Below are 27202 nucleotides of genomic sequence, written 5' to 3'. Positions count from 1 at the left end.
TTTTGAGATATTTTTCCGAATGGTAAAGACGATTTGGTCTCTGAAAATTTGACATGTATGGGTGGAAAAGAACACATTTCCATGCTAAATTCGAGAAAAAAAATATATGAAGTTAAGATTTGGATTTGGGTTCCAACTTCACTCATAGCACAGTTTTTGTAGCAGCTGTCCCTGATGTACCATTTCAAAAACATCCTGAAGCTCCAGGAAGAGAGCCATACTATTTTTTTTCTAAAATTGCCTTGGAGATATCTTTTGTAAGTTTGCTGGCAGGAAAAGGGCAGTATCCGCATTCTTTCTGGTAGGGGAGAATGAGGATACTTGATCCCTGGGGATACTTGATTCCTTAGCTATATCTCGAAACTGGAATGTCTTACAAAGATCAAATGTTCAAGAAAAATGTGCCAAAATGAGCAAAATAACAATGCTTGTAGTTTAAAAAATTTTGACAAAATAATTGTTCGAGTAATTGAACTTTGTTTGAAAAATTTCACAAAATGTATCTTGAAGATCTTTTTTCATCACTTTAAAATGTTCCTTACATGGGAAAATTATGAAAAAAATATTTGTTCCAATGTATCAATCGTTCGAGCGTAAAATGAACTTCATAATTCCATATTTTCAAAGCAATGGAAAACTCTCAACTTTTTTCAGAAAAAGTTTTCTAAAATGTTGATTATGGGTACAATTGATCCCCTAGAGTTGGGTACAATTGATCCCCCTTCCAAACGGCATATTCTTCTTCTGAATTGATCGTTATGATTGCTGATTACCAAAATTCTAATATTTATCCAAAAACTAATATTTATCAAACAATTGTCTGAAGAAAAGAGCAAAAATAATTAATTTTCTCTTAATTATAAAAATTGCGCCTTTAAGTATGCAATGTTAATAGCGTTGAGACAAAGTTATAGAATTTTCTTCTTATGTCTGCTATAAATTGTGAAATGAGAACAAACTTGACCAAAATAGTCAATTAACATTCGATCTTGGGGTTTTGTTTGATTTTTATACAAAGATTACGGCTTACTGAATAAAAGATCAAGTCTCCTTCAATAGGGGATCAAGTCTCCCCTAACTTCAGAAAAATCGCATTTTTGTTTACTCCCACGAAAATGCTTCTAGTTCATCAACGGGTTCAAGTATCGTTCTAATTTTTGGAACATAGAAACTTGAAGTTACAAGCTGTCAGAAAATGTCAAAGACGGCGAGTTGCTAAATTTTTCCAAAAAGATATGGTGAAAATAAGAAAAAGGGATCAAGTATCCCCACTCTCCCCTACAGTTTAAAGACAAATAATACAAATTTCCACGTTTTAAAATTTTATTACAGACTATTGGAATAAATAATTTACACTTGGTCTGCTTTGTCCATTTAAAGAATATCTTTTCAACAAAGATTTTCTTAAGATGCCTACTGTATCTCTAAGAGTAATAACTAAACTTCAGCTTTTCTGGAAGCTCATTCTATATTTGAATACAATAAACTCATCGAGATGCTAAAAAATAACATTTTAAAGAATGACGACGGCTTGACCGTCATATCTATGCCTTATGATTCAATGTTTATTTGTGAAGTAGAAAACCTACGAATAATAGATTGTTGTAAAAGAGTACCGTTTAGTATCACCCGTTCGGTTGAAGAAGCAGCCAAATAAAATTGCAACTATTTCCAGCTATTTAAAACGATTGGAGTTTAAAAAAATCACATATAGCTTGTCACGTTTTGATAGAGTATTATAGATCCAGAAGACCCTAACTGAAGTATGTGCTTTCGAGGGGTTATCTTCCCTCAAACAGTACCGTTCACTTATCCTCTAGCTCAATTCAAATTAGAGTATAATTTGTTTAGGCAAAAAATACTGATCATTTCCTACATGTTTGCACCAACATTGCGCACCAGTTTCATTTCTTATTCTTTCCAAGCCTATCCGCCCGTTGACAGAACAACTGTTTGGATCCATTTCACCGTTTTCTGGATGTTGTGATAGATTCCCGGTTGATGGTCCACCCCGCATCCGAATCCGGCACTGGTGATTCCAATCAGCGTGAAGCGACCGCGTTCGTTGATTATGAGCGGACCGCCGGAATCGCCTGAAAATAAAAATATAATCAAAATAATAGAATCGCTTCAAATATTAAATCGCCTTAGGGTATGCAATCAATTTGTGGCCGTTACACCACCGGACGAAAGTTTTATGTCATGAAGAAGATGTTGATATTTATCTAAGATATTTTAACCTTTCGGGTCTTGTGAGCCACTTAGAAGATAATCATGAATTTAAGTAAAAAAATAAACTTTTGATTATGTCGGAGTATGTCGGATGTCAGTTGAAATATAAAAATTACCAATAATTTTAACAAAAGCAGCGTTCATGTACTTTAAGGAATTGTTTTTATTTTTGAGTAAGTGAAAATGTTGAATTAAACATTCGGGAAGACTAGGAAAATTTTATCGTGGATTCTAAAATATTGGATTCATTAAAAGGTTGAACACAAACGAATATTGGTGATAATCAAAATTTTCTAAATTATATTTCCCCAGAAAATTTTTAGAATCTCCGAACGTACCAAAAACTATTCGCTTCTCAAACTCCTATGAACAATCTTCTATTTTATAGAAATGGGGCAATGATTGACCCGATTACATTCACGACTCTTAATCAACTGCCCGTAATACTTATTTTCCTCTCTATTGATTTGTTAAATCTTCTGTTCATTAATCTGTCAAGGGAACGAGGGACAAACCACAAGTCTCGCGTAAAATTTCATATAAACTCTACACTGTGGAGATCACAGAGAGTGACAAATTTATTTATAGCTCAGTGTTAATTTAAATAGTCAAATAAAAAAATATTCAGAAACAGAATGGAGGATACAACATAAAAAAGTAACAAGATATTGTAACAAAAAAATTAAGATTTTAACAATTGATAACATAGATATGAAAAAAAAAATCAGAATTGCATAGAAATAAAACGATTCAATGAAAAATTATTGGTTGACAAACTCAGAACTCATAATTTTAAATACTTATATTTATAAAAATTATCAGAAGATTGTGAAATTTTATCTGCTTATGATTTTTGTGCTAAATTATTTATTTTATAATGGGAATTTTGCGCTTTATAATTGATATTTTTTTAATTGATAAATAAATTTATTTGAAAATTACTCAAACATTTGAGACCCGCTCACGAGAATCTTAAACAGAATAAAATAACAGCAATAAAAATGCACAATGCATTTGGAAAGTCAATGAAATAATACTCAATTATGTTCCGTTTTTGAACTAGTGATTTGGGTGAATTTAAAGCACAGAAATATAATACAAAAATATAACAAAAAATTTCAAAAGAAGTTAGATCCGATTCCTTTTATGAATTCCTGATCAGATCAGAAATTACCCATGATAAAGCTGGTTTCGCGTCCGATCAGTTCGATTTTGGCTACACGCTCAAACATTTTGTGTAGCCAAGATTGGACTGTTTATCTTCTTAACTTTTTTCCACTTATTTTCACAAAATTATTTACAAAAAAAAAATATATTTTCATTGTCATTACATTATTTAGTGTCAATCTTCAACCATTTTAAGACCTTTTTTATATTTTCCTATCATGTTTTTGATGCACTTGGCACTTTTCTGTTTTGTTGATATTAATTGATGTGTTTTGTCATTTTTACTGTTTTACTCTCAATCATTTTTTAAGCTATTTTTTTGAAATTTTTAGTTTTTTTTGCATTTGATTTTTCAATTTTTAGAAATTTTTATCAGTTTTATCACATTTAGTACTTTTTTTTTGTAGTTGTATTCTATTAAAATTTAAGAACTTGAAAACGTATTTATGGTATTTATCTTAGTTATATTGGTCATGTTATAGCGAAAGCTATAAGGTAATATGACTTATGTGCCAAAATCGGATGTTGTCAAAATCGAATGTTGCCAAAATAGATTGTTGCCAAAAACGAACGGGGTCTGTTTTTGTTAATATTTATTCATTTTTATTAAAATTTCCTTTCTTTATTTTAAAATAAAGGGTTGATATAAAAACTTCATGTAAATTCTCGAGGAAAAAACAAATTTTTAGCTTTAAAAAATTTATTAAAAGTGCAAAGTTGATGATTGAATTTTATGTCATTAAAAAAAAGTTTATTTCAAGAGTGCCAGTGATGAAAGTCAAAGATAAAATAATTTTTTTATTGAAATTCCTTCAATCAAAGTTTATTTTTTAATTTCACAATGACAGCTATGTAGGGGAGAATGAGGATACTTGATCCCTGGGGATACTTGATTCCTTAGCTATATCTCGAAACTGGAATGTCTTACAAAGATCAAATATTCTAGAAAAATGTGCCAAAATGAGCAAAATAACAATGCTTGTAGTTTAAAAAATTTTAACAAAATAATTGTTTGAGTTATTTAACTTTGTTTGAAAAATTTCACAAAATGTAACTTGAAGATCTTTTTTCATCACTTGAAAATGTTCCTTACATGGTAAAATTATGAAAAAAAACTTGTTCCAATGTATCAATCGTTCGAGCGTAAAATGAACTTCGGAATGTCATATTTTCAAAGCAATGGAAAACTTTCACCTTTTTTCAGAAAAAGTTTTCTAAAATGTTGATTATGGGTACAATTGATCCCCTAGAGTTGGGTACAATTGATCCCCCTTCCAAACGGCATATTCTTCTTCTGAATTGATCGTTATAATTGCTGATTACTAAATTACTGATATTTATTCAAAAACTAATATTTATCAAACAATTGTCTGAAGTAAAGAGCAAAAATAATTAATTTTCTCTTGATTATAAAAAATAGCGCCTTTAAGTATGCAACGTGTTTAGCGTTGAGACAAAGTTATAGAATTTTCTTCTTATGTCTGCTATAAATTGTGAAATAAGAACAAACATGACCAAAATAGTCAATTAACATTCTATCTTGGGGTTTTGTTTGATTTTTATACAAGGATTTTTTTACTCCCACGAAAATGCTTCTAGTTCATCAACGGGTTCTAGTATCGTTCTTATTTTTGGAGCATAGAAACAGCATAGAGCATAGAAATTATCGACGAATCTGAAATTGCAGAGAAGTTTAATGACTTCTTTATTGATAGTGTCATAGAAATTCATAAAAGCATTCCTGTAAGTTCTAATGTTTGCTTGGATGAGATTATCTATAATAGTGGAAATTTCAGTTCATTTGAAACAGTAACTAGTCAACAATTTGACGAAATAGTGAAAAACATGAAACCCACAGCGGGGATTGATAATGTATCTCTAAGAGTTTTTAAAGACTCATTACCGGTCTTGGCCAACCCATTGAGACATATTATAAATACGAGTCTGCGATTAGGAGTGATACCAAATACGTGGAAGTGTTCGACTGTTACTCCTATTCAAAAGGTGAAAATACCCGAGAGGCAAAATTGTACCGTCCGATAAATATGTTGGAAATACAAGAAAAGGTGCTAGAGTAAGCAGTAAAAACCCAGTTGCTACGATTTATTGAGTCCAAAGAAATATTGATTGCCGAACAGTCTGGATTCAGAAAACAGCATTCAACAGAATCTGCAGTAAATTTGATTCTACGAAATTGGAAGACCAACATTGAAAATGGTAGTTATACAGTTGCGGTGTTTCTAGACTTCAAGAGAGCTTTTGAAACTATCGATCGCCTAAAGTTAATAAAAGTGTTAGAAAGAATTGGTATCAATGGAACAGTTCTCGAGTGGTTTAATAACTATTATAGAATGCAAAGAACAAAATATGGTTCATCTTACTCGCGATACAGGGAAAATATACTAGGTGTCCCCCAAGGCAGTGTATTGGGTCCCTTGTTATTCATACTGTACATCAACGACATGAAAAATTGCCTACGCTATGGTCGCCTCAAACTTTTTACGGATGATTCAGTGTCCTATTGGAATGGGGAGAACTTACAACTCTTTATACAGGAAGCAAATGCTGATTTTAAAAATGTAACAGAGTTTTTGAAACACAGGAAGTTGTGCCTGAATCTCGATAAAACCAACTGGATGATTATTGGTAACCGCAAACTCGTAGAGTTTTCAAACCTGTTGATTGATGGTTGTGCAATCGAAAGAGTACATCAGGTTAAATACTTAGGAGTACAGATAGATGAAAAGTTAAATTTCGTAGCTCACATCGACTACACTATAAAGAAGATTGCCATGAAATATGGAGTACTCTGTCGGATAAGCAGATATATGACTTTCTGGTCAAAAGTAATCTACGTGAAGTCTGTTATAATGCCACACTTCGATTATTGCGCTACAATATTGCTTCATGCAAACAAATCGGCTGCAGAGAATACAAAATAAGATAATGTGGGTAGTGATACGATGCAATCGATACACGCCTAGTGCCTTAATGCTCGATATGCTTCAATGGCTGTCAGTGAAACAGAGAATTGCGTATTACAGCTTGATTTTTGTATACAAGATGAAGAACGGAATGTTACCAGCTTATTTGGCCGATGGTTTGCAGTACGGACACGAAATACATAGATACAATACAAGAAGAGCACGAGAATTCAGATTGCCTAGTATAAAAAAAGACATAACCAAACGTTCTGTTTTCTATAACGGGTTGAAAATGTTCAACAATCTACCTGTGAGTATTAAAGATAGTTTGAACATTGGGACTTTCAAGAAACTGATAATAGGATACATAAAACAGACTTTTTGAAACAATGACCAATCCTAAAAAGGATCATATGAAAGTGATGGAAATCTAACGAAGAATCAGACATAATATAGTACGATGATGGACATACGCGGGAGTAAGACGAATAAGTCGTACAGAAATGGAGTAAATAATGTTAACCATGGGATAAAATGTCCCTCCCACTTCTAAAGAAGCGTATGGGGTGGAGGAAGGACCCAAAAGGGGCCGGTGGGACCATCACAAAAAAAAGAAACTTGAAGTTACAAGCTGTCAGAAAATGTCAAAGACGGCGAGTTGCTAAATTTTTCCAAAAAGAAATGGTGAAAATAAGAAAAGGGGATCAAGTACCCCCACTCTCCCCTATATTAATAATACAAAATGTTCAATTCATCATTGAATGGTTATTGAGACAAAGTTCAGGTTTGAAAAAGGGTGATTTCTCAAATGATCAATAAGAAACTGATAGAAATTGGGAAAAAGGAAATTCCTTATTTTGTTGTAAATATTAAAAGAGGCACTTCAAAAGCGTAGGAATGTAGCTTCAATGTTGCTACTTGTAAATTTTTTTGTACTTAATGATGAATGGTAATGAACGCAAACTGTTCTCGGCATGCCTGGCAGCAAAAAGGAAAAATAGGAAATCGCGATCCAAATTTTTTCATGCCGAGAACTTAAAAAAAATATTTAAACGAGGAATTGTAACGATACAAAAATTTAACCTCTACAGGAATCTCTCATTAATTAAAAATACTGACAAACATAAAACAAATAAAAAATGGAACTTATAAAAATTAAAGGCTGAACACCAAATTAAATTTTCTTTGAAATATTACATAAGTTTGTTCATGAAATGGTTCCTATACGTAATGGCTTTTATATCAGAAGGAGTACTATTGAATTTTGTTGGCCAATGAACGAAATTCCTCGCTGTCCACGAGAAATGGAGGACGTGCTCTGAACATTTTTTTGCCGTCAATTGAAATTTTGGGTCCTGACAAGAACAAAGAGTGTTTTTCTTATTTAAATTTTCAGAAGATTTTTTTTAAGAAAACAAATATTCAGAAGTACATACAAAATATGAAGATTTTATGGACAAGTATTTAAACATTTTGAAATAATTTTTTTTCAATATAAACTTTTTACCATTGAATGGACTAATATCTATAAATTTGAATTGATTGCTCAAGAAACAGCATTTCCGAGTCCTGTTTATTTGATAGATTTTGGCGTCCTGAACTAAAATCTCTACACAAATTTTGTCTATCGCCTCTAGTGTTGGTGATAAAAAGTAAGAAGGTTTAAAAATTAATCAATGTTGAGTGAAATCAATCAATAACAACTGATGAACTAACACAGCTACACGAAAGAAAAACTCTGTTTTGGAGTGTATTTATAATATTATCTTAATTAGATAAGGAAAAATATGATATTAAATTTTCATTTCTATAATTTTTAAAATTAAGAAAGATATCAAAAAAAGTATTTCTGACATAGCTCAAGAAATAAAAAAAATCGGTTTTATTGAATTTAAGCTATTTGTTGAAACATGCAGAATGATTTGCTTTTTGATTTTATAAATATTGAAAATTCACTTCTGGGGAAAAGTAAACAAATAGAAAACTTCTGTAACTTTTATGCAGAGGTCAAAATTACTTGAGGTCTTAGGAAAAGTTGATACTGTGTTGAAAACTTTTGTCGAACAAAAATTGAAATAATTTCAAATTTAGTCTAAAAAGTGTCGAATTTTCAAAAACGACTTTTACCAATTTTTTAAATTATTTGATGGCCTTATGTAATCTATAAAAACCCTTATGAATGTGGAATTGAATATCAAGAAAAACAAAAAATAAAACATAAAATTGAATTTGTTTTAAAAATTGACCGAAATTCTGAGCTTGTAAGGTTACCCTTCTAAATAAAAACCTTTTCCAAAGACGACGGGTTTTTTGTGTCAAAATTTTAGTTTCAATGCAAAAGGTTTAAGGAATTGTAAACCGAAATTTTCAATTTAAATAAGTATCAATGTGAAAACGTTAAATAGTGTCTTTAAATGAAATGTCATGGCTTTAAATGATTTTGGACTGAATTCTGCCGGATGCAAGCAAATTTTCTGACGTGTTTATGTACACTTTTTTTAAACACCTCTTGGGATTAAATTACATTACATTTCTACGGTAAATTCATTTCTTTAACTGGGAATTTTACATAAAAAATATTTCCATGAGGCACAGTGATTCAAAATTTAAAAAAAGTTCGGAAAAATAATAAAAAATTCCTTGTTTAAGATTATATGTGGAAAGTTGAAAAAAAATTCATAATATTATTTAAATTTTGCTTCTTTCTCTATAACTGCAAACACGGGTTTTGAGCTTTGTACTGGAAATTTGAATATTTTTCAATTATTCATAAAGATTTCTGTTAAAATTAAGTAGAGGCTCCAGAAATTCTCTTATTAGTTGTATGAATATTAAAACTGATGATTTATGGTGAATATGCATTTACAGTAGTTTCTCGATTTTATCACTGTTCGATTTAAACAATACTCGCCACGCTCGTATTTATCACGGTTAGTGTTTCGATTTTGACCACGCTTTGTAAGAAATCATTCAGAAACCGTTTCCAGGACTAATTTTCGTTCAAAAGCAAAGAACGTCTTTGTTCATGATATTTTTTATGGTTTAACTTATGGTATATAGGTATTCAATAATATAAAAATGAACTGCTTTTTTTAGCTGTATAGTGTTTAAATTCGTCATTCGGATTTTAAAAACACTTGAATTAATCGACATAAGTATTTTAACGCCACGCTAATACTAGTGTTGTTATTTGTCCTTGGTTAGCCGTTCTAAAAAAGTTATATTTTTTGGTTGTGCGAGTCATATCAAAATTTTAGGGAATTTAAGCGTTTTTGAAAGAGAGGATTTTTTCTGATTTTTTTGTTGAATTTGTTTATTTAAAAGGGTGGCGTGCGAAATACTGATTTGACAGCTACGTTTGAATGAATAATTTTGGAAGTTCAAAATGAAATTCTTCTAGCTTTGCCCTAAAATATATTAAAAGGACTATGATTTCTGCTTTTCTACGTATCAAAAACAAAGGATTTTCTGCCCATAAAGCAAATTTCGAGAAACACACTTTAAAAATCTAAGATGAGCAAATTTCAAATTATTTTTTTGAGCAGGTAAACTTATTAGTAATTCAAAGGTGTGAAGAATAAAATATTGAAATTTTAAATTTGCAGAAGATAATTTTTGAATGCATCTTTGAATTTCTTATCAATATCGAAATAAGAGATAACGACTGTTAAAATTTCATTCAAACTAAATTACTTGCTGTAGAAGACTAGCAAATGGAGATTCTACATAGTTTTATTTCAAGAAAAAATCTTAAAATTGCTATAGAGAAGAATAATTTGAACTGAAATCGATCCTTTGTGTTTAGTAGTTTTTGATAATAACATCTTATGATAAAAATTTATTGATACAAAACGTTTCCACTTTTTAAAACATTTTAAACTATTGATTTAAGACAATCAAAATCCTTTTTTTTCACTTTAATTTTTTAGTACTCACGGTGAAATTTTTTTTGACCGTGATAAAATCGAAAAACTACTGTATATCGAAGCAAACATTCCTTGATTTTCTCTGTATAAATACTTTAAAACTTTTATTTTTGAACTAAACAGCGTTCCACTCAAAGTTCAAAATGTAGCAAAAACTAGCAGAAGATTTCAAGATATGTTTTTGTTGAGGCTGTCACCTATTAAACTGTATATAATTTACCATGATAATCGGCAGCGTAAGCTTTATTTTTGCTTCCAAAACATAAACAGGATAAATCCAACTTTCATTTATCATCAAATTTTGTGTTCTCAACAGATTGAAACTTTATAAGTTCTTAATATTGAGGATTTTTTTCATCTCTTAACTGTAAAATAGATTATAATCTTTCACTTCAGACATTTATGAATTTTGAAATATATGCCTTTTTTAATTGTTTGGAGTAAAGAATGATTTTTATGATTTTTTATGTGTTCCACTTCCAGTAGTCGTTCTTGTTTGTTCCATAGAAGGTGTATAAAAAGTACTAGAAAATATCTCATTGCATCAAAACGTTGGAAATTTGGATCCTATTCAAAAAAAATTTTTTTGCTGACTTTAAAAGTAATTTTTTTGAACTTTTTGGGGATTTGAACCATAGTGTGGTGAGGGAAGATTGAACCGCCCCAGAATGTAACTCGAATTGGTAGTATTTTACAGGCTACAAATGTTACAGTTTCTCAAAACGCGAGTTTTATGAACTTTCTCTGTGCTAGCTTACTATCTTTAAAATCCACAAAAAATGTGTTTTCACAAATACACGACGATAGACCGAATTGATAATAAGCCGATTGAATGTTAGACAAAAAATACGGTAAGTCGAATGGATTCTCTATCGGCATAGCATCCATTCGACCTAGTGACTATTCGGCTAAACATAAATTCGTCCAAAAATTCTTTCGGCCGAACCGTCTTCGGCTGGATGTTCTCACCCGTATGACCCAATCAGCCCTAACGCCATAGGACCTGATTAAGTGCTGATAACTCATTTGGTCTAACGACCTTCGACCGAATATCTAGCTTCTTTAAATTGAACTGAGACTGATTGAGTTTTCACAACCGAGTCCCCTTGTATTACTTTTCGATAAAAAAAATCTATTGATATTTGAGATCATCTGAGCTAAGGATAATTTTTCCAGTGTTTTAAATTTTAGATAAGAGCTATAACACACAAATATTTTGTAAATTTTCGTTCTAAGAGAGAGCTTACCCAAACATGCATCTTGATGTCCATCAGAATGTCCTGCACAGAACATCTCGTTGTACAGCTCAACATTGATGTGTTTACTTTTGTGCCACCGGAGACACTCTTTTGTACCTAAAATGAAAAATAACGTATTTGAGCAATATTTTGAAAACAACTCTCTTCTATATAATCAACTAATAATCGGAACCGCCGCAGTCCTCAGGATGTTGGTCCCCGTTTGTCCCATGGTGGCATCCGTTTTGCCCCACCCAGCAATGATTCCCTTCCGGCCGATCAGTTCGATTGGCCTCATTGGCAAGCAAATGGGCGCTATATGCGTTTTGTACCCGGCTGGTCGCGTCAATTTCAACAAAGCCAAATCGAACCGATCCGGTTGTGTCATTCGGAACAAAAATTTGGGATGCACAATTTTCTGCTCAGCTCGATGCTTCTCGGCCGGAAGTGGCTCGGCAATTTTGCCTGAGTTTTGGGTGTCCAACTCGCCCAGATAGATGACGATATCCTTGAGCCGGGCTTGCTGAATGCAATGGGCCGCAGTGGCAACGTACATGCGAGACACCAGCACTCCACCACATTGATATTCGGCTATCCGGATGTGAGCCTGCCAGGGGTATTCGGCAAAATTGGCCGTCCTTCCGCCGATGATGCGCTTCTGGAGGGTGTTGTGGGGCGTTCGTGCAATGCCACAGTCGTTCTGGAAAAATATTAGGTGCAATCATTTTTTATAACAAACATGTAGCTTTTAAGTTACAGATTTTGATTCCAAATAAGTAAGAATTATAGAAGATATTTATTTTTTATTTTCTATCAGTTATAGCATTAAATTCGTAAAAATTTCATCAACCCTAAAGCGGAGTTTCTTAATTTTTTATTTTTGTTAGTTATAGGTCAAAAAATTTTCACGATAATTATGAAAATCGGGTTATTTTGAACTGAACTCTTTTATTTACATCAGTAGATTTTTTTCTGATGGGTTTGTGCAAGGGCGGGAAGCATATTTTCCCCGAAATTTCAGATTTGATTCGTTTCAGCCACTTAAATACACAATGTTTTGTTTTTTTTTTGTTTCGATTATAGCCGTTTTAACATGTTTAAGTCATTCGCTACTTATATCAACAGTGTTCGGCATCGCTAACTGGAAAAATAGCGCCGCTAGTTAAATCGCTAATTCATTCAAAGTTAGCGATCGCTAATTAAAAACGCTAAATGTGCCGACAAAGTTATCGCTTCAAGCTTGAAAAAAAAAATATAAATTTCAAATCCTTCTTTTGTCAATTGCAGTTGAAACATCATGAAGGGGGTAAATAAAAATCGTTTTTCGGTTTTATGCAATTTTGTTGCACGAAATCTTTTGTGAAGTTTATTAAAATTGTTTTTTTGTATTCTTATTTTTTTTAATTTGCTCATTTTAAATGTTAGACCAGTTTCACCTTTTTCAAACATTGAGCATTGCCAAACGTGGACATTCACACAATATCTAATCGAACTTAAAACGAAGGCTGAAATGAACTATTAACAATTCATCAGTAAATTTTTATATTGTTATTTTATCTTAATTTTATATGAAAGGATCTGTAGAATCAGTAAAAAAGACTGTATTGTGAAAAATAAACGTCTCACAACTTAAAAGCAAACAGCTGATTGGAGGATATTGAAAATCTTTCTGTATTGTTTGACGCCAGAGGGAACAAATGGCCAAAAATACACATTTCCTTTGACTCTAAAACGCATTCCTCCACTGAGATCATTAGAATTAACAGCGCATATTGAGGTCAGAATGATACCCAATGTCACCTTAATTTAATAAGTATTTTATCAGTAATAATTCGAAATATTGATGCAAATATATGGAGGTTAGCTGTCTTCAATTAGCGGAACCAAAAATTAGCGGAGCTTTTTAATTCGCTAGCTCAATCAAAACTTAGCGCCAAAATCAAACCGCTAACAAAAAGTTAGCAGACTAACTAGCGATTAGCGGATTAGCGCTTTTGTGCCGAACACTGTATATCAATGATTCAGTTGGCAGACAGTCATTGAAAAACATTTCCGGTACAACTGTGATCGAACTTCAGATTTCTTGGACACTAAATGAAATTTTTTCGAGCATTCCGTAGCTGATCTACAGTCTGTTTTCCTCTGTTTTCCGAATTGTGTTTCTTTGGATTTTTTATTGTAAGGGCAAAAACACAGTCCACGCGAGCGAGCGAGCGAGCGATTTCGAATTAATCTGAAATGAATTTCGCGCGAACATTTTTCAGGATCGTTCACAGTGCATGTGACGAATACGATGCGATTTACACTGAGAAAAAAACAAATGAATAGTAAAGGAAAGGATATTTATAAAAGCAATTTATGGGGAATTGGAAGAATGATTTTAGGAGGAAATTTTTATTCATTATAACATAATTCAAAAGTGACATTCAATTAAAAATTTTTAAAGCGTCATAAAACAATCCATATATTTTTTTATCGCAGAATTCCCAAACCGGAGTATTTATCAATATCAGAGAAGTTGTTTTATTTGTTCTCAAAGAAAAGTTATAAACGACATTTTTCGTGGAAAAGTCAAGTTTGGTTATTTTCGATCCTTCAATGCTTCATAAAACTCCAGCATGCATGGGGCCAGTATATATAAACAAAATTAAAGTATTTCCATAGTTCTTTATGCACACAATAAAACCGCAATCAAGCAAAAAAAAAAAGATAACATAAGAGAGACAGCGAAACATGTTAAGATAAGAAGTGAAAATTCTATCGAATTCTACCAAGTCTTTATTCTTTTATATAAAATATTTTAAACTTTTTTAATCATGTTTAAAAAAGAGCAATAAAGTCTTTTTCCAAATCTGTGGAGTATTTGTTTTTAGAAGTAAATTATTTTTTATAAACCGTCTAATTTATTTTGGCGTCAAAACTCACGTTCTTAAGTTATTCAAGCAATTTCAAATGGAATGAAAAATTTTGGATCGTACGAGATCTAATGGCCACGCAATTTCTCAGCGGAATCTCCAAAGGTTTCAAATAAGTAGAGAAAAACCGCGCGGCCTCTGCACCGGTACATTAAATACGCATTTTATGCAGCTTGGCGATAAAATAAAAATTCAAAATGTTTAAAATTTCCCCTGAAGTAATGTTTTTTTACAGCACAAAGAGCATTCATCATTTCAAATTTATCGTTACGCGAAATGCTACGAATTTCTCTTGAGAAATTGCTGATAACTATTTCGTCCATATACTAGACAATCGACAATTATATGCTGGAAAAACTTTATCATAGTTGAAATTGACCACTGCTTCAAATTCATTTGTAAAGTGGAGAAAAATCACTATTTAATATTTAAAATAACGCTATATATTTTCAAATAAAACTGCCGAGAAATAATCTCAGTGCATGTTCATATGAAGTTTGGGTGAAGCAAAACAAAGTATTCACGCGACAGCTGCAACGGATAATTTTTGAAATGGTATATCGAAGCGAAGCGAAACGCGTAGCTTGCATTGTGAACGGTCTCCCAGTTTTCAACGTTTTCAAATGAGGCGCGATTCTTTGCGCGAATTGCTCGCTCGCTCGCGTGCACTATGTTTCTGCCCTTAGACTTTAAATAACGGAAAACTGAAGTGTTGTAGGTAAATAATATTTTAAAAAAACAGATGAGAAAGAAGAGAAACGGAGTGGTTTCAAGCTAGAAGTGCCAAATTGACTCTAAATGTGTAATTTGGGAGTTTTTTCTTTCCTGAACTTTTAAGATGCATCCATAAAAAAGAAATGATGTAGAATTAGAGATTTCAAGAATTCATTGAGGATCAACGAAGAATTCTTTTTTTCTAATTTAAAAGATGCACCCGAATAAAGCTACAAGCCGCCAAACTTCAAATTGTGTCATTTTGACACTCAAGAGCGGATTAAGGTTAATGGAATTTGAGTTAAATTTCCTCCAACACAATTCGAGTATTTTTACATAGAAGAAGAAATATCCCGTTTGAGTGAAACTATCACCAAGATCAATCCACCAAAACAGTTTGATAGTGTTTGAGGCGGCCGTAATAGCCCCATTTTTTCCCCCAGAATCTATGTGGACAATCAAATATTCTGTTCCAATCGTAAGTGTTTAATTCAGTCCAAAAAACTTTGCTTGAGACGATTCGGAACACACTACAACCTAAAATTGGATGAAAATGGAGGTGAATCGGTACACAAATGGGAAAATTTTTTGTGATCAAAATATTTAGCTAGCAACACACTTTTTTCACCTAGTTTTAATTCAATTTACTTTGTTAAACTTGAATAAATTAAAATATAGTAATAATAACAATAAAAAAATTTTGTGAAGCATAACAAAATTGACAAATTTTTATACCATGAAAAGTGTTGTTTGGCATCTTTTCAAATAGTTATGTCACAAGTTTACAAGTTTTAAATAAGGGGAAGAATTCTTTCAACATGATATTTAAAAAAAAAGGAAGACAATTTGTTCAAACAGCTTCGAAGGGTAAATAACACAATTTACGAAAAACCCGCTTTTGCTAACTAATCATGGGGTTAATCGGGAAATGTTTAAAAAAAGTGTTTAAAATCACCCAAGATTTTGGAAAGTAATGTTGAACTGAAGAAAATTTGCGGTTCTTTTAAACTTGAATATAAAACTCTAAAAATTGACAACATGCCCTCTAGCCTAAAGCACCTATCAAGCTTTCTCGTATTGGCGCACCAATGCCTGTCTATCCACCTTTCTTTCATATTTCTATAAAAAAATAAAACATTCTCTTTAGTTTTCATTCCGCCGAGCATGCCACTAAAAATTATAATCATAAATCGACAACTGTGGCATAGCTCTGTGGTAGAACACTTACTTTGCGATTCAAAGTCTATGGTTTGATTTATTATTTTGTTTTTTAGAAATGATCTGCATTTCAAGCTATTTTTAGTTTTTCAAAATCTAATATTTTAAATGAATCCAGATAAAAGTTAAACATAGAAAAGGTTATTATTTTTTTTTCTCAGAATGTTTGATGAAATGGAACATATTTTTCAAACAACTTTCATAATTTTTTAACGATTTTCCGCGTTTACCATTGAATTTTTAATAAACTTTCAAAAAGTGTAGATGTTTTACCAAATAAACTGTTAACGTTAATTTTATAATGTTGTCGATAATGTATTCATTTGTGAATGCTGAGAAAAAAATCATTTAAAAAATCATTTCATAAGGCCACAATAAATTTTGAATTCATCTATTTCAATCGATGATTTGTATATCAAGATGAAAGGATATTAAAACTTATCAAACAAACAATCATTAGGAATATATTCTTTAAAAAGCTTGTTTTTAGCAAAATTTCATACTATCTTCATTAAATCACGGTGTCTCTGATTAATCCTTTTATTTATCGAAAATAAGCATAGTTTATTTTTGCTCTTTTCGAAAGATGAGAATTTTCCCTTTCATTTGAGCTGAAATTGGAAATAATCCATCAGGGGGTCTAGAACAATTTAGTTTTTCAAAGGTTTTTTTAACCTTTTTAATTTTTTTAGACAAATTCATACTAATCACTGTGAAAATGCTTTTTTTATTTCAGCGTTAATCCAACTCCATATATCAATAGAAGGATTTTAAAGGAAATTTCCTCAGCTACAAATTTGCTAAAGACGTGAAAGTGATTCAAGTGGAAGAAAAAAATAGTTGGAATGTCAAAAACAGAGTGATTATTATTTCATTTGAAAAATTTAATAAAACTTCTCATCATTGATTTTACCAAGACCAGAAAAAGTATTTAACGAACTTATATATGATTGTAAAGAATAAAAATGCTCTAGATGGTTTATTTACATTGAAAAATCAATCTTTTACATGAATTTGATCAGGATTGTCTGAAGTAAAGACCTTCTATTTTGTTGACACTGTGTTTAATAACATCTTCTTAAAAGTTAACAGAGTGTTTTCAAGTTGCTCAATCATTACGTACGTTACAATCGAAATATTTTAAAAAACAATTTTCTCAGCAAAAAGAGAGGCAAAATATTTTCAATTAAAATAAAAAATCAGAGAAACAACAAAAGATATATCAATGAAAAATCATTAATATTTCACATATTTCATGAACACGCATGGCTTAGTGAAAAATCGAAAAGCTTAACCATTCTAAATTTTTAAGTGAAGACAATTTTCAGATTTTCTTTTTACTTTCCAGAAGTTTCAAACTTCTAAAATGGATATTTTTTCACTAATTTTACTAGTTATAAAATTTTTTAGTCTTATTTTAAAGGGAGAAAGTTTATTCTTCCAAAAAAACTTTGGAGCTCCGCTAATCAACTTTTAGATGACATTTATAAGCCTTAAAGTACTTCTGTAAAAATAGATCAACACTTTCTTCATCCGACTCAAATATTATTTTATCCTTCATATTCCTAAGAGAGAAAATTGAACACTTCTGACTATTTCTGCTGCATTATTTTTGCTTCTCAGCCGACCCGTTCAAAACTTTCGCTCTTGAAACCACGCAATATGACTAAAATATGATTCTCAAACCAAATTCTACTCTAAAAATTAAAGCTGAAAAATTGAGCTTTAGATAAAAAGCGAAGATCGTTTAATGTTTTAAAACTTCTACAAAATGTGCATGTGCAAGCAAGCTAAAGTTAAGAATTTTTTTAAGGGATTTATGGTTTGAATTTTTTTATAAATTATCAAAAAATTAAAAAAAAAAAACAGTGATATATATATATTACATTTCAAACGATCGACAGTCAAAAAAGCTAAGAAAACACAAAAAAAAAATTGAATCACTGGATTGAAAAATTCACTTATTTTGACACTTTTTACCGCAATTGTTAAGTCTTACTTACTAACTTAAAATTTATGACGATTTTTTAAAATAATCACTTTTTGTACTTCATTTATCTTGTACCTTGATTTTAAGGTTCATTTACGCAATTTCTTCGCAATAAAACTATTTTCAAGAATAGAACTTTCAAACCGGTTCTCGTGAAGTCTAACCCCCATCTATCCCTAGAATTTTTACCCGTTACAATGCCTTGTGTGTCAATTTGACACTCCTGACTTAAATTTCTCTTGCTTCTCAACCGATTTTTGCATTATTCATAGTTATTTCTTATATTTGTGTAAGATATTGCAGCATTAATGTAATAACAAGACTAAAATAGGGAGGATTTTTTTCTGATTAATACAAATTTATTGCGAAAATCTTGCGTGAATATACTCAAAATCCTGTGCAAAGCTGAATTAAAATGAAAAAATAATCTAAAAAATTGAACATTGACAAAAAGTTCTAAAAACAGCTACTTTTTTTAAATTTGAATTTATAATCTAAATATGCGAAAATGTGCCAAATAACTTCTTTTCAATCTTCTTTCCAAAATTTATCTGGTATGACTTCAAAATTTTGAGGGGTCATTGATATAATTGAGTACGGTTTTTACGCCTAACTCGCCAACGCCATTTTTACATTTTTTGTGGTCATCATCTTAAAAAAATTAAAATAATGTATCCTTATGTGCAACGTATGGCTTCTTATTTTAGCTTTCTTTAAAACTTTGTGAAATTTTTAAGCGTTCCGTGGCTGATCTTTTTTCAGAAGCATTTTTTTTCGGAATTTATTTCTTATACTTTGGATAACGGAACACTGATGTGTTGTAGGTGAATAATGTCCCTGAATAATGCCACCCGAATAAAGTTACAAGCCGCAAAACAATAGTGTCATATTGACTCTCAAGAGCGTATTAGGGTTAAAGATTAGTGCTGTAAGATTTCTGAGAAAATAAATAAAGCATTATCCATCTTATCATAGAGGACTTAACTATGAATAACCGAGAGATGAAATTTTCAAACTTGCTACCTACCATCAGAAAATTTGGAAAACATAAAATTTACTTACGAATCCAGTCATCTGATCCGATCGGCGTCGGAAGAAGGAATTTTTCTTGAGTGACGACGTCGTTCCATAGGGATAGGTTTTAGGTCCAACTGGCAAAACGACCGACATCGGAGCAACTGCAGCCGGATGCATTGGTGCCGCATAGGCCAGTTTGGACGTGAACTTAGCCGGCGAAACCTGCAGATCCGTATCCTTAACGCAGCAGGAGAACAACCATCGATTATCGCCACAGCCGGCCACATGACGTCCTCCCTCGAGCCAGCAGGAAAATGACAACCGACACTGGCGGACCACGTTTTGATGAATGCAGCTCGCCGGCAGCCCCAACATGTTGTGAATGACATCTGTGAATCGGTTTCGAGATCAAATGGGGTTAGTGGGTGAAACTGATTGACTATGATTAAAGTTTTTTTTCGTATCCGTATTCTTCGCTCTGTTCTGCAAATTGACTTCTTTAATTTGCTCATTAACCATGAACAAGTTCCCATCGCCTCAAAATTGAGAAAAACCATTTTCTTTTTTGTTGCTTCTACTTTGAAACTAGATCCACATCTGAGCTCTCCGGTTACATGAAGGCAAATCGTTTGCCCTTTTTGACTAATGGTTTCACAAAACTACAAAGCGGTGTGAAAATCTACTTGCAACGATCTACAAATCGCAGAAGGGTGGGAATTTTCCACCCTGCAGATACTCTTGAGCAACCGACAAGCATTCTGAGTAGTGTTCAACAAAATTGCGACCATATGAAAAAGTCGGTGGTACTCACTTGCGCTAGCCATTGTTAGGAACCAGCCATGGCAGAGCAGAATTCCGATCATGCACGCCACCAAATGCCATGCGAGCATCTTCTCGCGTTTTGCGCTGCCCTGATGATGAACTGCCGGATTTTCTGTTGCTGCTGGGCTGTTGCTGCCGTCTGCTTCTGCTTCTGCTGCTTCCGTTTGCCACCGACGATGATGAGAAGTCGCACCTAATTTTCATTCTTTCTGGAATGACAACAACAAAAACAACAACAACGGTTGAGAAATGTCACCTACATTATTGGAGGGGATTGAGCTTGGCTGGAAGCGATAGAAATATGTCGAGCGCTGTATGTCGTGTTGTGCTGTGCTACAATTTATTGGTGAGAAAAACCATAAATATGTTTCAAATGCAACCAGAGATTGGAACAAACGTAAGAGTTGTCTCTTTTTACTGATATAATAGCAATTGTTATTTTTTCAAGCAAATCAATGATGGATTGCAAGTATGATTCTTTTGCTTTTTAATAATGTTGCCAATAGTATGATTATGTGGTAAAAAAAAGTTAGAGAATTATTTCTGAATAATTCTTCTGAAATTTTTTAATTTTGTTATTTTTGCGCCACGTATTCGTATCGTATTCGCATTGCATTCGTATCGTATTCGTATCGTATTCGTATCGTATTCGTATCGTATTCGTATCGTATTCGTATCGTATTCGTATCGTATTCGTATCGTATTCGTATCGTATTCGTATCGTATTCGTATCGTATTCGTATCGTATTCGTATCGTATTCGTATCGTATTCGTATCGTATTCGTATCGTATTCGTATCGTATTCGTATCGTATTCGTATCGTATTCGTATCGTATTCGTATCGTATTCGTATCGTATTCGTATCGTATTCGTATCGTATTCGTATCGTATTCGTATCGTATTCGTATCGTATTCGTATCGTATTCGTATCGTATTCGTATCGTATTCGTATCGTATTCGTATCGTATTCGTATCGTATTCGTATCGTATTCGTATCGTATTCGTATCGTATTCGTATCGTATTCGTATCGTATTCGTATCGTATTCGTATCGTATTCGTATCGTATTCGTATCGTATTCGAATCGTATTCGAATCGTTATCATGTAACCATATCGAATCAAAGTTCGAAGTGAGCCACCCGCTAACGTCTTTCATATCAGTTTCATTTGTCTTACAATCGTTTTTTGCGAACTCAAATTACCACCAGCTATTTACGTCAGTAAACATGACCTAAACCTGGACGAGATCTTCTCGAAATATTGGAATAAAAACAGCAACGGCACGTGACGCCATCATCCTACCTTTTACTTACGTGAAATCTCGCGCTGTCGTAATAATACCAGATACCTCCATAAGTAGGTTTACACTGAGAGATTTTTTGAGAGTAGAAAGTTTACCCTGAGCCTCCTCCCGGGTTCCGGAATAACCGATTTAATCTCATTTCACTACGAACTACGATGAGAGGCATAGCTGGTGCCACGCCAGAGTAAGCGCCATCATCCGTCAGTTATTTAGTCGGGTTTCTCCCCGAAAGCCTTGGCACCTTGCCAATAGGACACAGATACACAAAACTGCCAACATAATGTAGCATAACATGGTCGTTAATTAATCCGCAGTGCTTAATTGTGAACGGCGACAACAACAACTACAAAAAAAAAAAAAACAGATATCTCCCGTCGAGCTTCGAAACGTCACGAAAACGGAACTGGGGGCCTTTTGATTCGTGTGGTAGGCTCAGCGACCATCTTAAAGTACAAAATTGAAAACAAAATAAAAGAAAAAACGTAGCGAAATCCCTACGGGTGACGGCCTTGGCGAAGGTCGTTTCCGAGAGATGTGAGCTTGGATTGGCTTGACTAGGGGGTGTGCTGCAGCGCACCTGTCTTTTTTCTCCTTTTCGTAATGCTTTCTTTGTTGCTATTGATTTCGAGCCACCCACCGCCCCTGGGCATCGAAAACCCGTTACGGTGATTGGGGATGCCGTAATTTGCTGGTCAGGGGCGTGTTTCCTTGAATTGGTAAAATATAGTAAAGGTCGTGAAAGCTTTCTAATGATTTAACACTTTACTAGCTGATCGGGTAGACTTCGTTCTACCATACATTCTATTAATCTATTGAATTTAGATTATCTCGTTATGTCAATAATTTGACTGGTTCCGTATTTTATAATGAAGGATGGGATCCATGAGAGATGAGACGTGAGAAATGAGATTTGAGAAGTAAACAGTGGAACATGAGACGTGGGACGTAAGACTTTAGTAGTTAGACGTCAGAAGAGATATGTGTAACGTGAAGAGTGCGACGTTAAAATGAAAAGTTAAATGAAAGACAGCAGTTGTGAGAAATGAGAAGTGAGAAGAGTAACGTAAGACATGAGAAGTGGAAAGTGAAACGTGAAACTAAAATGATGATGATTTTCAGTACAAAGTATTTGATTTTCCCGTACAAACTTAAAAGTTCAAATTTATTCATGTAAACGTTCCTTAAAAATTTTGCAAAAAATCATGAACGAATTCTGAACCAAAACAAAGCTTTTTAGAACCCAGAGTTTGAAAAAAAAAATCATAAATGACTCCAATTCGACTCAGTTTGTTGATACAGTTTTCTAAGTCGATTTGGGGACATTTTGAAATCTCTCAAACCCTGGTGTCTGAAAAGCTTTGTTTTGGTTTTTGCTGAATTTGGAAGAAACGTTTACATTATTAAATTTCAACTTTTATGATTGTATGGAAAAAATTAAAAACTTCTAAAAAATCAATATCATTTTTGTTTTATCTATAGATTCACTATTTCTTTTGTGTACATCTGGTCGATATACCGTATGTTGTACTTCTGCATTGTTTACGTCAATTGACAGATGAAGGTTAGGTTAGGTTCTCGAAAATCATCAAAAACAACCCAAAAACAAACTGCTAAAATTTTTCAAATTTTTTCATGGATCATAAACTGTATCTACAAGACTCAGGACTTGAGATTCGTTTGCTTATTTCACAAAAGGTCCCTCTGTTTAGGTCAATGGTTTGCAAATGTGAAGAACAATCAAACTCATTCTATTCAATAAAATAATAGTTCGATCGTATCATGAACCATCCATTACCAATCGCGAAACATCACCTATGATAAGTCATCTCGATTGTATTACCCAAAAGCACCCCTCTGTTAGGCGCAAATTGCTTTCGAATCGAATGGACGGGCATATGCAGGCCATGTTTACTTTTCGAAAAATCATTATTTTCCGGTTTCTTTTGGTCGGTTTCCAGCTTCCAGCAAACACTTCCCCCCGCATCTCATCTCGCAAACGGAAGACGGATTTGGCTTTCTTCCAAGCGGCTGCTGCTGTTGCTGCTGCAAAACGTTAGTCATCATCAACACCCCCCGTTGGCACAACATCATCATTCATAATCATTGGCATCGCGAGCGGCAGCACTGTCATTACAAACGTTATCGTCGTCGTCGTCGTCGTGGTTCATTTCTTCAATATTTAATTGTACTTTGGCAAAAATGGCCAAATGAAGGAATGGAACCAGCATCAGCATTCATAAGCATTTGACGAAGGCTGGGCGTAGTTGTTACGAAATGGTCCACCTTGCGGCGCTCACAACACGTAAGCTGGATTATTGGCGCCGCCGCCACCGTCAAATGGCAATGATTCGGCCTTCCGGTTTGCTTACGCGAGATGACCTTAGCCACGACCATCAGGGATGTTGTTGCGAGTTTTCGTATTTGGAACATTGAGGAAAGTGTTCCTATATGCGCCTATACTGTCCCTACTCACATATGAGTTTCATGTGTAAAATTTCAAGCCGAGAAAAACGTTTGGGAAGTTTTTAAGTTGTTTACATGATAACAATCCTAATCATAATTTGTTGATGAAAACTATTAATAATTCAGTTCGAAAACACCTCAAAGATCAATATCGCACGACTGAGTACGCTCAATCACTGCTGGCAGAGGGCAAGCGGCAGACTGATCAAGGTGACGATGGATGGGGCTTCGACAAGGCGATGGTCTATCCTGCATGATGTTCATCTTGGCTCTAGAAGGTGTTAATCGACGAGCGTTGGGCGAAATGCGGGGCACGATTCTCAACAGATCACGATAGACGGCGACGAACTGGAGATAGTCGAAGACTTTGTCTATCTCGGCCTACTGGTGACCGCAGATAGTGACACCGGCCATGAGATCCGGCGGCGAATGATCAACGGACGACGTGCCTACTATGGACTCGAAAAGCAACTGCGGTCGAGAATACTTCGCCCTCGCATGAAGTGTAAACACACGACGTTTATCAGACTGGTTCTCCTCTACGGGCATAAGACATGGATATTGCCCGTAGGACCTGAGCACACTCTGAGTATTCGAGCGACGAGTGTTAAGAACCATCTTTGGAAGCGTGCAGGAGAACGGAGTGTGGAGGTGAAGGATGAAACACGACCTCGCGTGACTCTACGACGAACCCAGCATCCAGAAGGTGGGGAAGGCAGGACAAATACACTGGGCAGGACATCCCAGCAAACATTTTTGTAGGTATATTTCTCAACAACTTAGATATACCTACGTTTCATATACATTATGTAATGAACGCATGAAACTCGAAAAAAAACAGCATTTACCTACCAAAGTGGAGGCAATATACATACAAATTTTCAATTTCTGGGTAAAGCGATAAGAGTATACGATTTCGACACCATATTCATACATACTGAAAGAATGCAAGAAAGCCCAAGTTTTTTCCTCTCAACGCATGCAATTCGTTGCCAGCGACAATATTTACTGCTACTGTCATTGGGCAATTCTTGCAAATACACCATCTGAAAATCTGGTTGCACTGCTGGTCGCAAAGAGAACAACAAAGCTGTTCTCTCTTTTGGCTCACGCGGGAGAAAAAAAGAACGAAATCGTCTTCAAAATCTGCAAACATGGCGGACTTTTTATCATATCCGATTTAAACCATTTAATCCGACTTCGAGTAACGATTTTCACGACCCTTTACTTGCGTTAGTTGGAATTACGTAACGTTTTTAATGAATTGATTTAACATTTTTAATGCGATTTTATGTTTGCTTGGATGTTACATGACAAAGTGCTTCAATCTCAGAATCTTCAATGACAGACTGACCATTTGCTGTTGTTTCGTTGACCACAAAATTAGATTCCCAAAGATCATGTGTGCGTGATCCGATAAAGATCTTCGGTCATCGGAATCATCGGCATATTCTGCATATGTGTATCCGGAAGGTTTCGCGTTTTCTGCTGAACCATATCGGTCGCTTTAGGCCTCGCTAGCGGCTATCCACAGGGCTGGTTTTAGTGCGCTAACCGCAGCACTGATATTCAGCCTCGAAATGAATGCAAACAACCGATCAAATTGTTTAACGGCTGCTCTGTGATACCCTCACTTCGTCCAAAACGAGTTTCGTTCTATTTCATGGCCATTCCTTTGTCCATGGTGGTCTTCCGGTAAAAACAGTCCTCTTGGAGTCTCAGCTGACGATTCAGGATTGACGGAATGTTGATCATAATCATCATCTTCGTCATCGGTACTCTCGTAGTCGCTCTCGTCTCGCGCCATTCGCTGACTGGCACCGGAGTCGATGATTCGTTGATTCCAGTGACTGATAACCGCGAACGAACAGACTTTCTTGCATGTTGCTTTCTGGTAACTCCAGAAAAGCAACCTCTTGTAGCGAAAAGTGCTAATTCTTGATGCCTCCGAGAATTACCAAGACTTCGTCCGGCAGGACCCGTCCATAATGCCTCCGAAATTAAGGAGTGGTTGAAATCGCTGGCGACCCACCGTCACCCAAACCACCTCCTCTGAAGCCCCAGAGCAACTTCCATCCCTCGAAGACATGCTCTCGCATACTGACCGCAGCACAGTTACAATGCGAGAGAATTTATCTCCTCGACTGGCTGACTCTGTTTTGCTAAAGTTGCTGGCTTAGATAAACTCACGCGTGCTGGCGAGAGTAACCCTCTCGAACAGCTTCTTCCTATCTCCGATCCGGGCTAATCATCCATCTCAAGCATTCGGACCTGACCAATCCTGGTTACAGATCCCGAGAATATACATTCCGGTTGTCGGAATGAACACACGCTGTTAACCGAAGCGGGGCTGGTAACGTAATCGAAAGTAACCCTCTCGGAACCCGACTTTCCGGCCTCGAACTCCAGTGGCACCTTCCTTGACACATTACATATTTTTTTTTTTTTTTTTTTTTTTTTTTTTTTTTTTTTTTTTTTTTTTTTTTTTTTACAAGATGGAAATTTGACTTCAAACCATAACAGCCGGGTGTTTGCTGCCGTGTGTGGGTTCGTCCCACTAAAACCACCTTGGGCTTCGTGTGCCAGATGTGCCCCTTGGTTTCACCCTATGATACTACATCAAGGGGTAGGCTGTGCTCATGCACTTATACATCTCACCCTTTTCCTCTTTCTCAATTTTTCCTCAATTTCTCCTTGATCATCGTTCTGCTTTATCCTTCTTCCTCCTTCTCCTTTTCCTCTATCGTCAACTTCAGACTGGTACGGAAGACCCCGAAACGTGTGCCGGTTAGGTAACGCTTTCATAATAACTCACGCCCGTCACAGCATCCACTATCCCGGGGACCTCGAAACGTGTGCCGGTTAGGTAACGCTTTCAAAGTAACTCGCGCCCGTCACAGCAACCACTTCCGCAGGATTTCTAACCACCAAGGCATGGCCGATTGAGAAACTACCAAGCTAGAATCCCGACACGACCACCCCGAATGGTATCTCCGCTTCCTTTTGCTGCAGGAAAGATCGTAGCTGAGTACGTGAGACCTTTTAAGTCCCACCACACGTATGAGTCCAGATTAGGGTTATACCGCGCCCTAAGATCGCGTTGCTTTTGAATTGAAGTGTCATACGAGGCCCAAGACCTTTCATTAGCTTGTCAAATTTGGTTGACTATCTCGCTCTCTCCGTTCATCATCTTTCCTGATCCTTATCAGATCGCGCATGATTTGCGAGATTTCGTCGACTATAGCACGCCATGACTGTTCGTCGCGACACATT

At 34.6% G+C, this 27202-nt stretch overlaps 1 protein-coding gene across 1 annotated transcript in view; it reads right to left on the bottom strand.

Annotated features, from left to right (window-relative positions):
* Positions 1–1314: 1314 nt before the first annotated feature.
* Positions 1315–27202, bottom strand: part of LOC129745950 (testisin) — a 56525-nt gene continuing 30637 nt past the window's right edge. The window contains exons 2-6 of the mRNA XM_055739349.1: positions 20153–20372; positions 19387–19730; positions 11668–12187; positions 11497–11604; positions 1315–2093 (exon numbers count right to left, since the gene is read on the bottom strand). Of these exons, the coding sequence (XP_055595324.1) occupies positions 1927–2093; positions 11497–11604; positions 11668–12187; positions 19387–19730; positions 20153–20231 (1218 nt within the window). The 5' untranslated portion in view covers positions 20232–20372 and the 3' untranslated portion in view covers positions 1315–1926. The remainder of the gene's footprint in view (positions 2094–11496; positions 11605–11667; positions 12188–19386; positions 19731–20152; positions 20373–27202) is intronic.

This window comes from Uranotaenia lowii, chromosome 2 (assembly GCF_029784155.1).
Source record: "Uranotaenia lowii strain MFRU-FL chromosome 2, ASM2978415v1, whole genome shotgun sequence".
Taxonomy (NCBI): Eukaryota; Metazoa; Arthropoda; class Insecta; order Diptera; family Culicidae; genus Uranotaenia; species Uranotaenia lowii.
The sequence above is the reverse complement of the archived record's forward strand: the minus strand, read 5'-3'. Positions and strand labels throughout refer to the sequence as shown.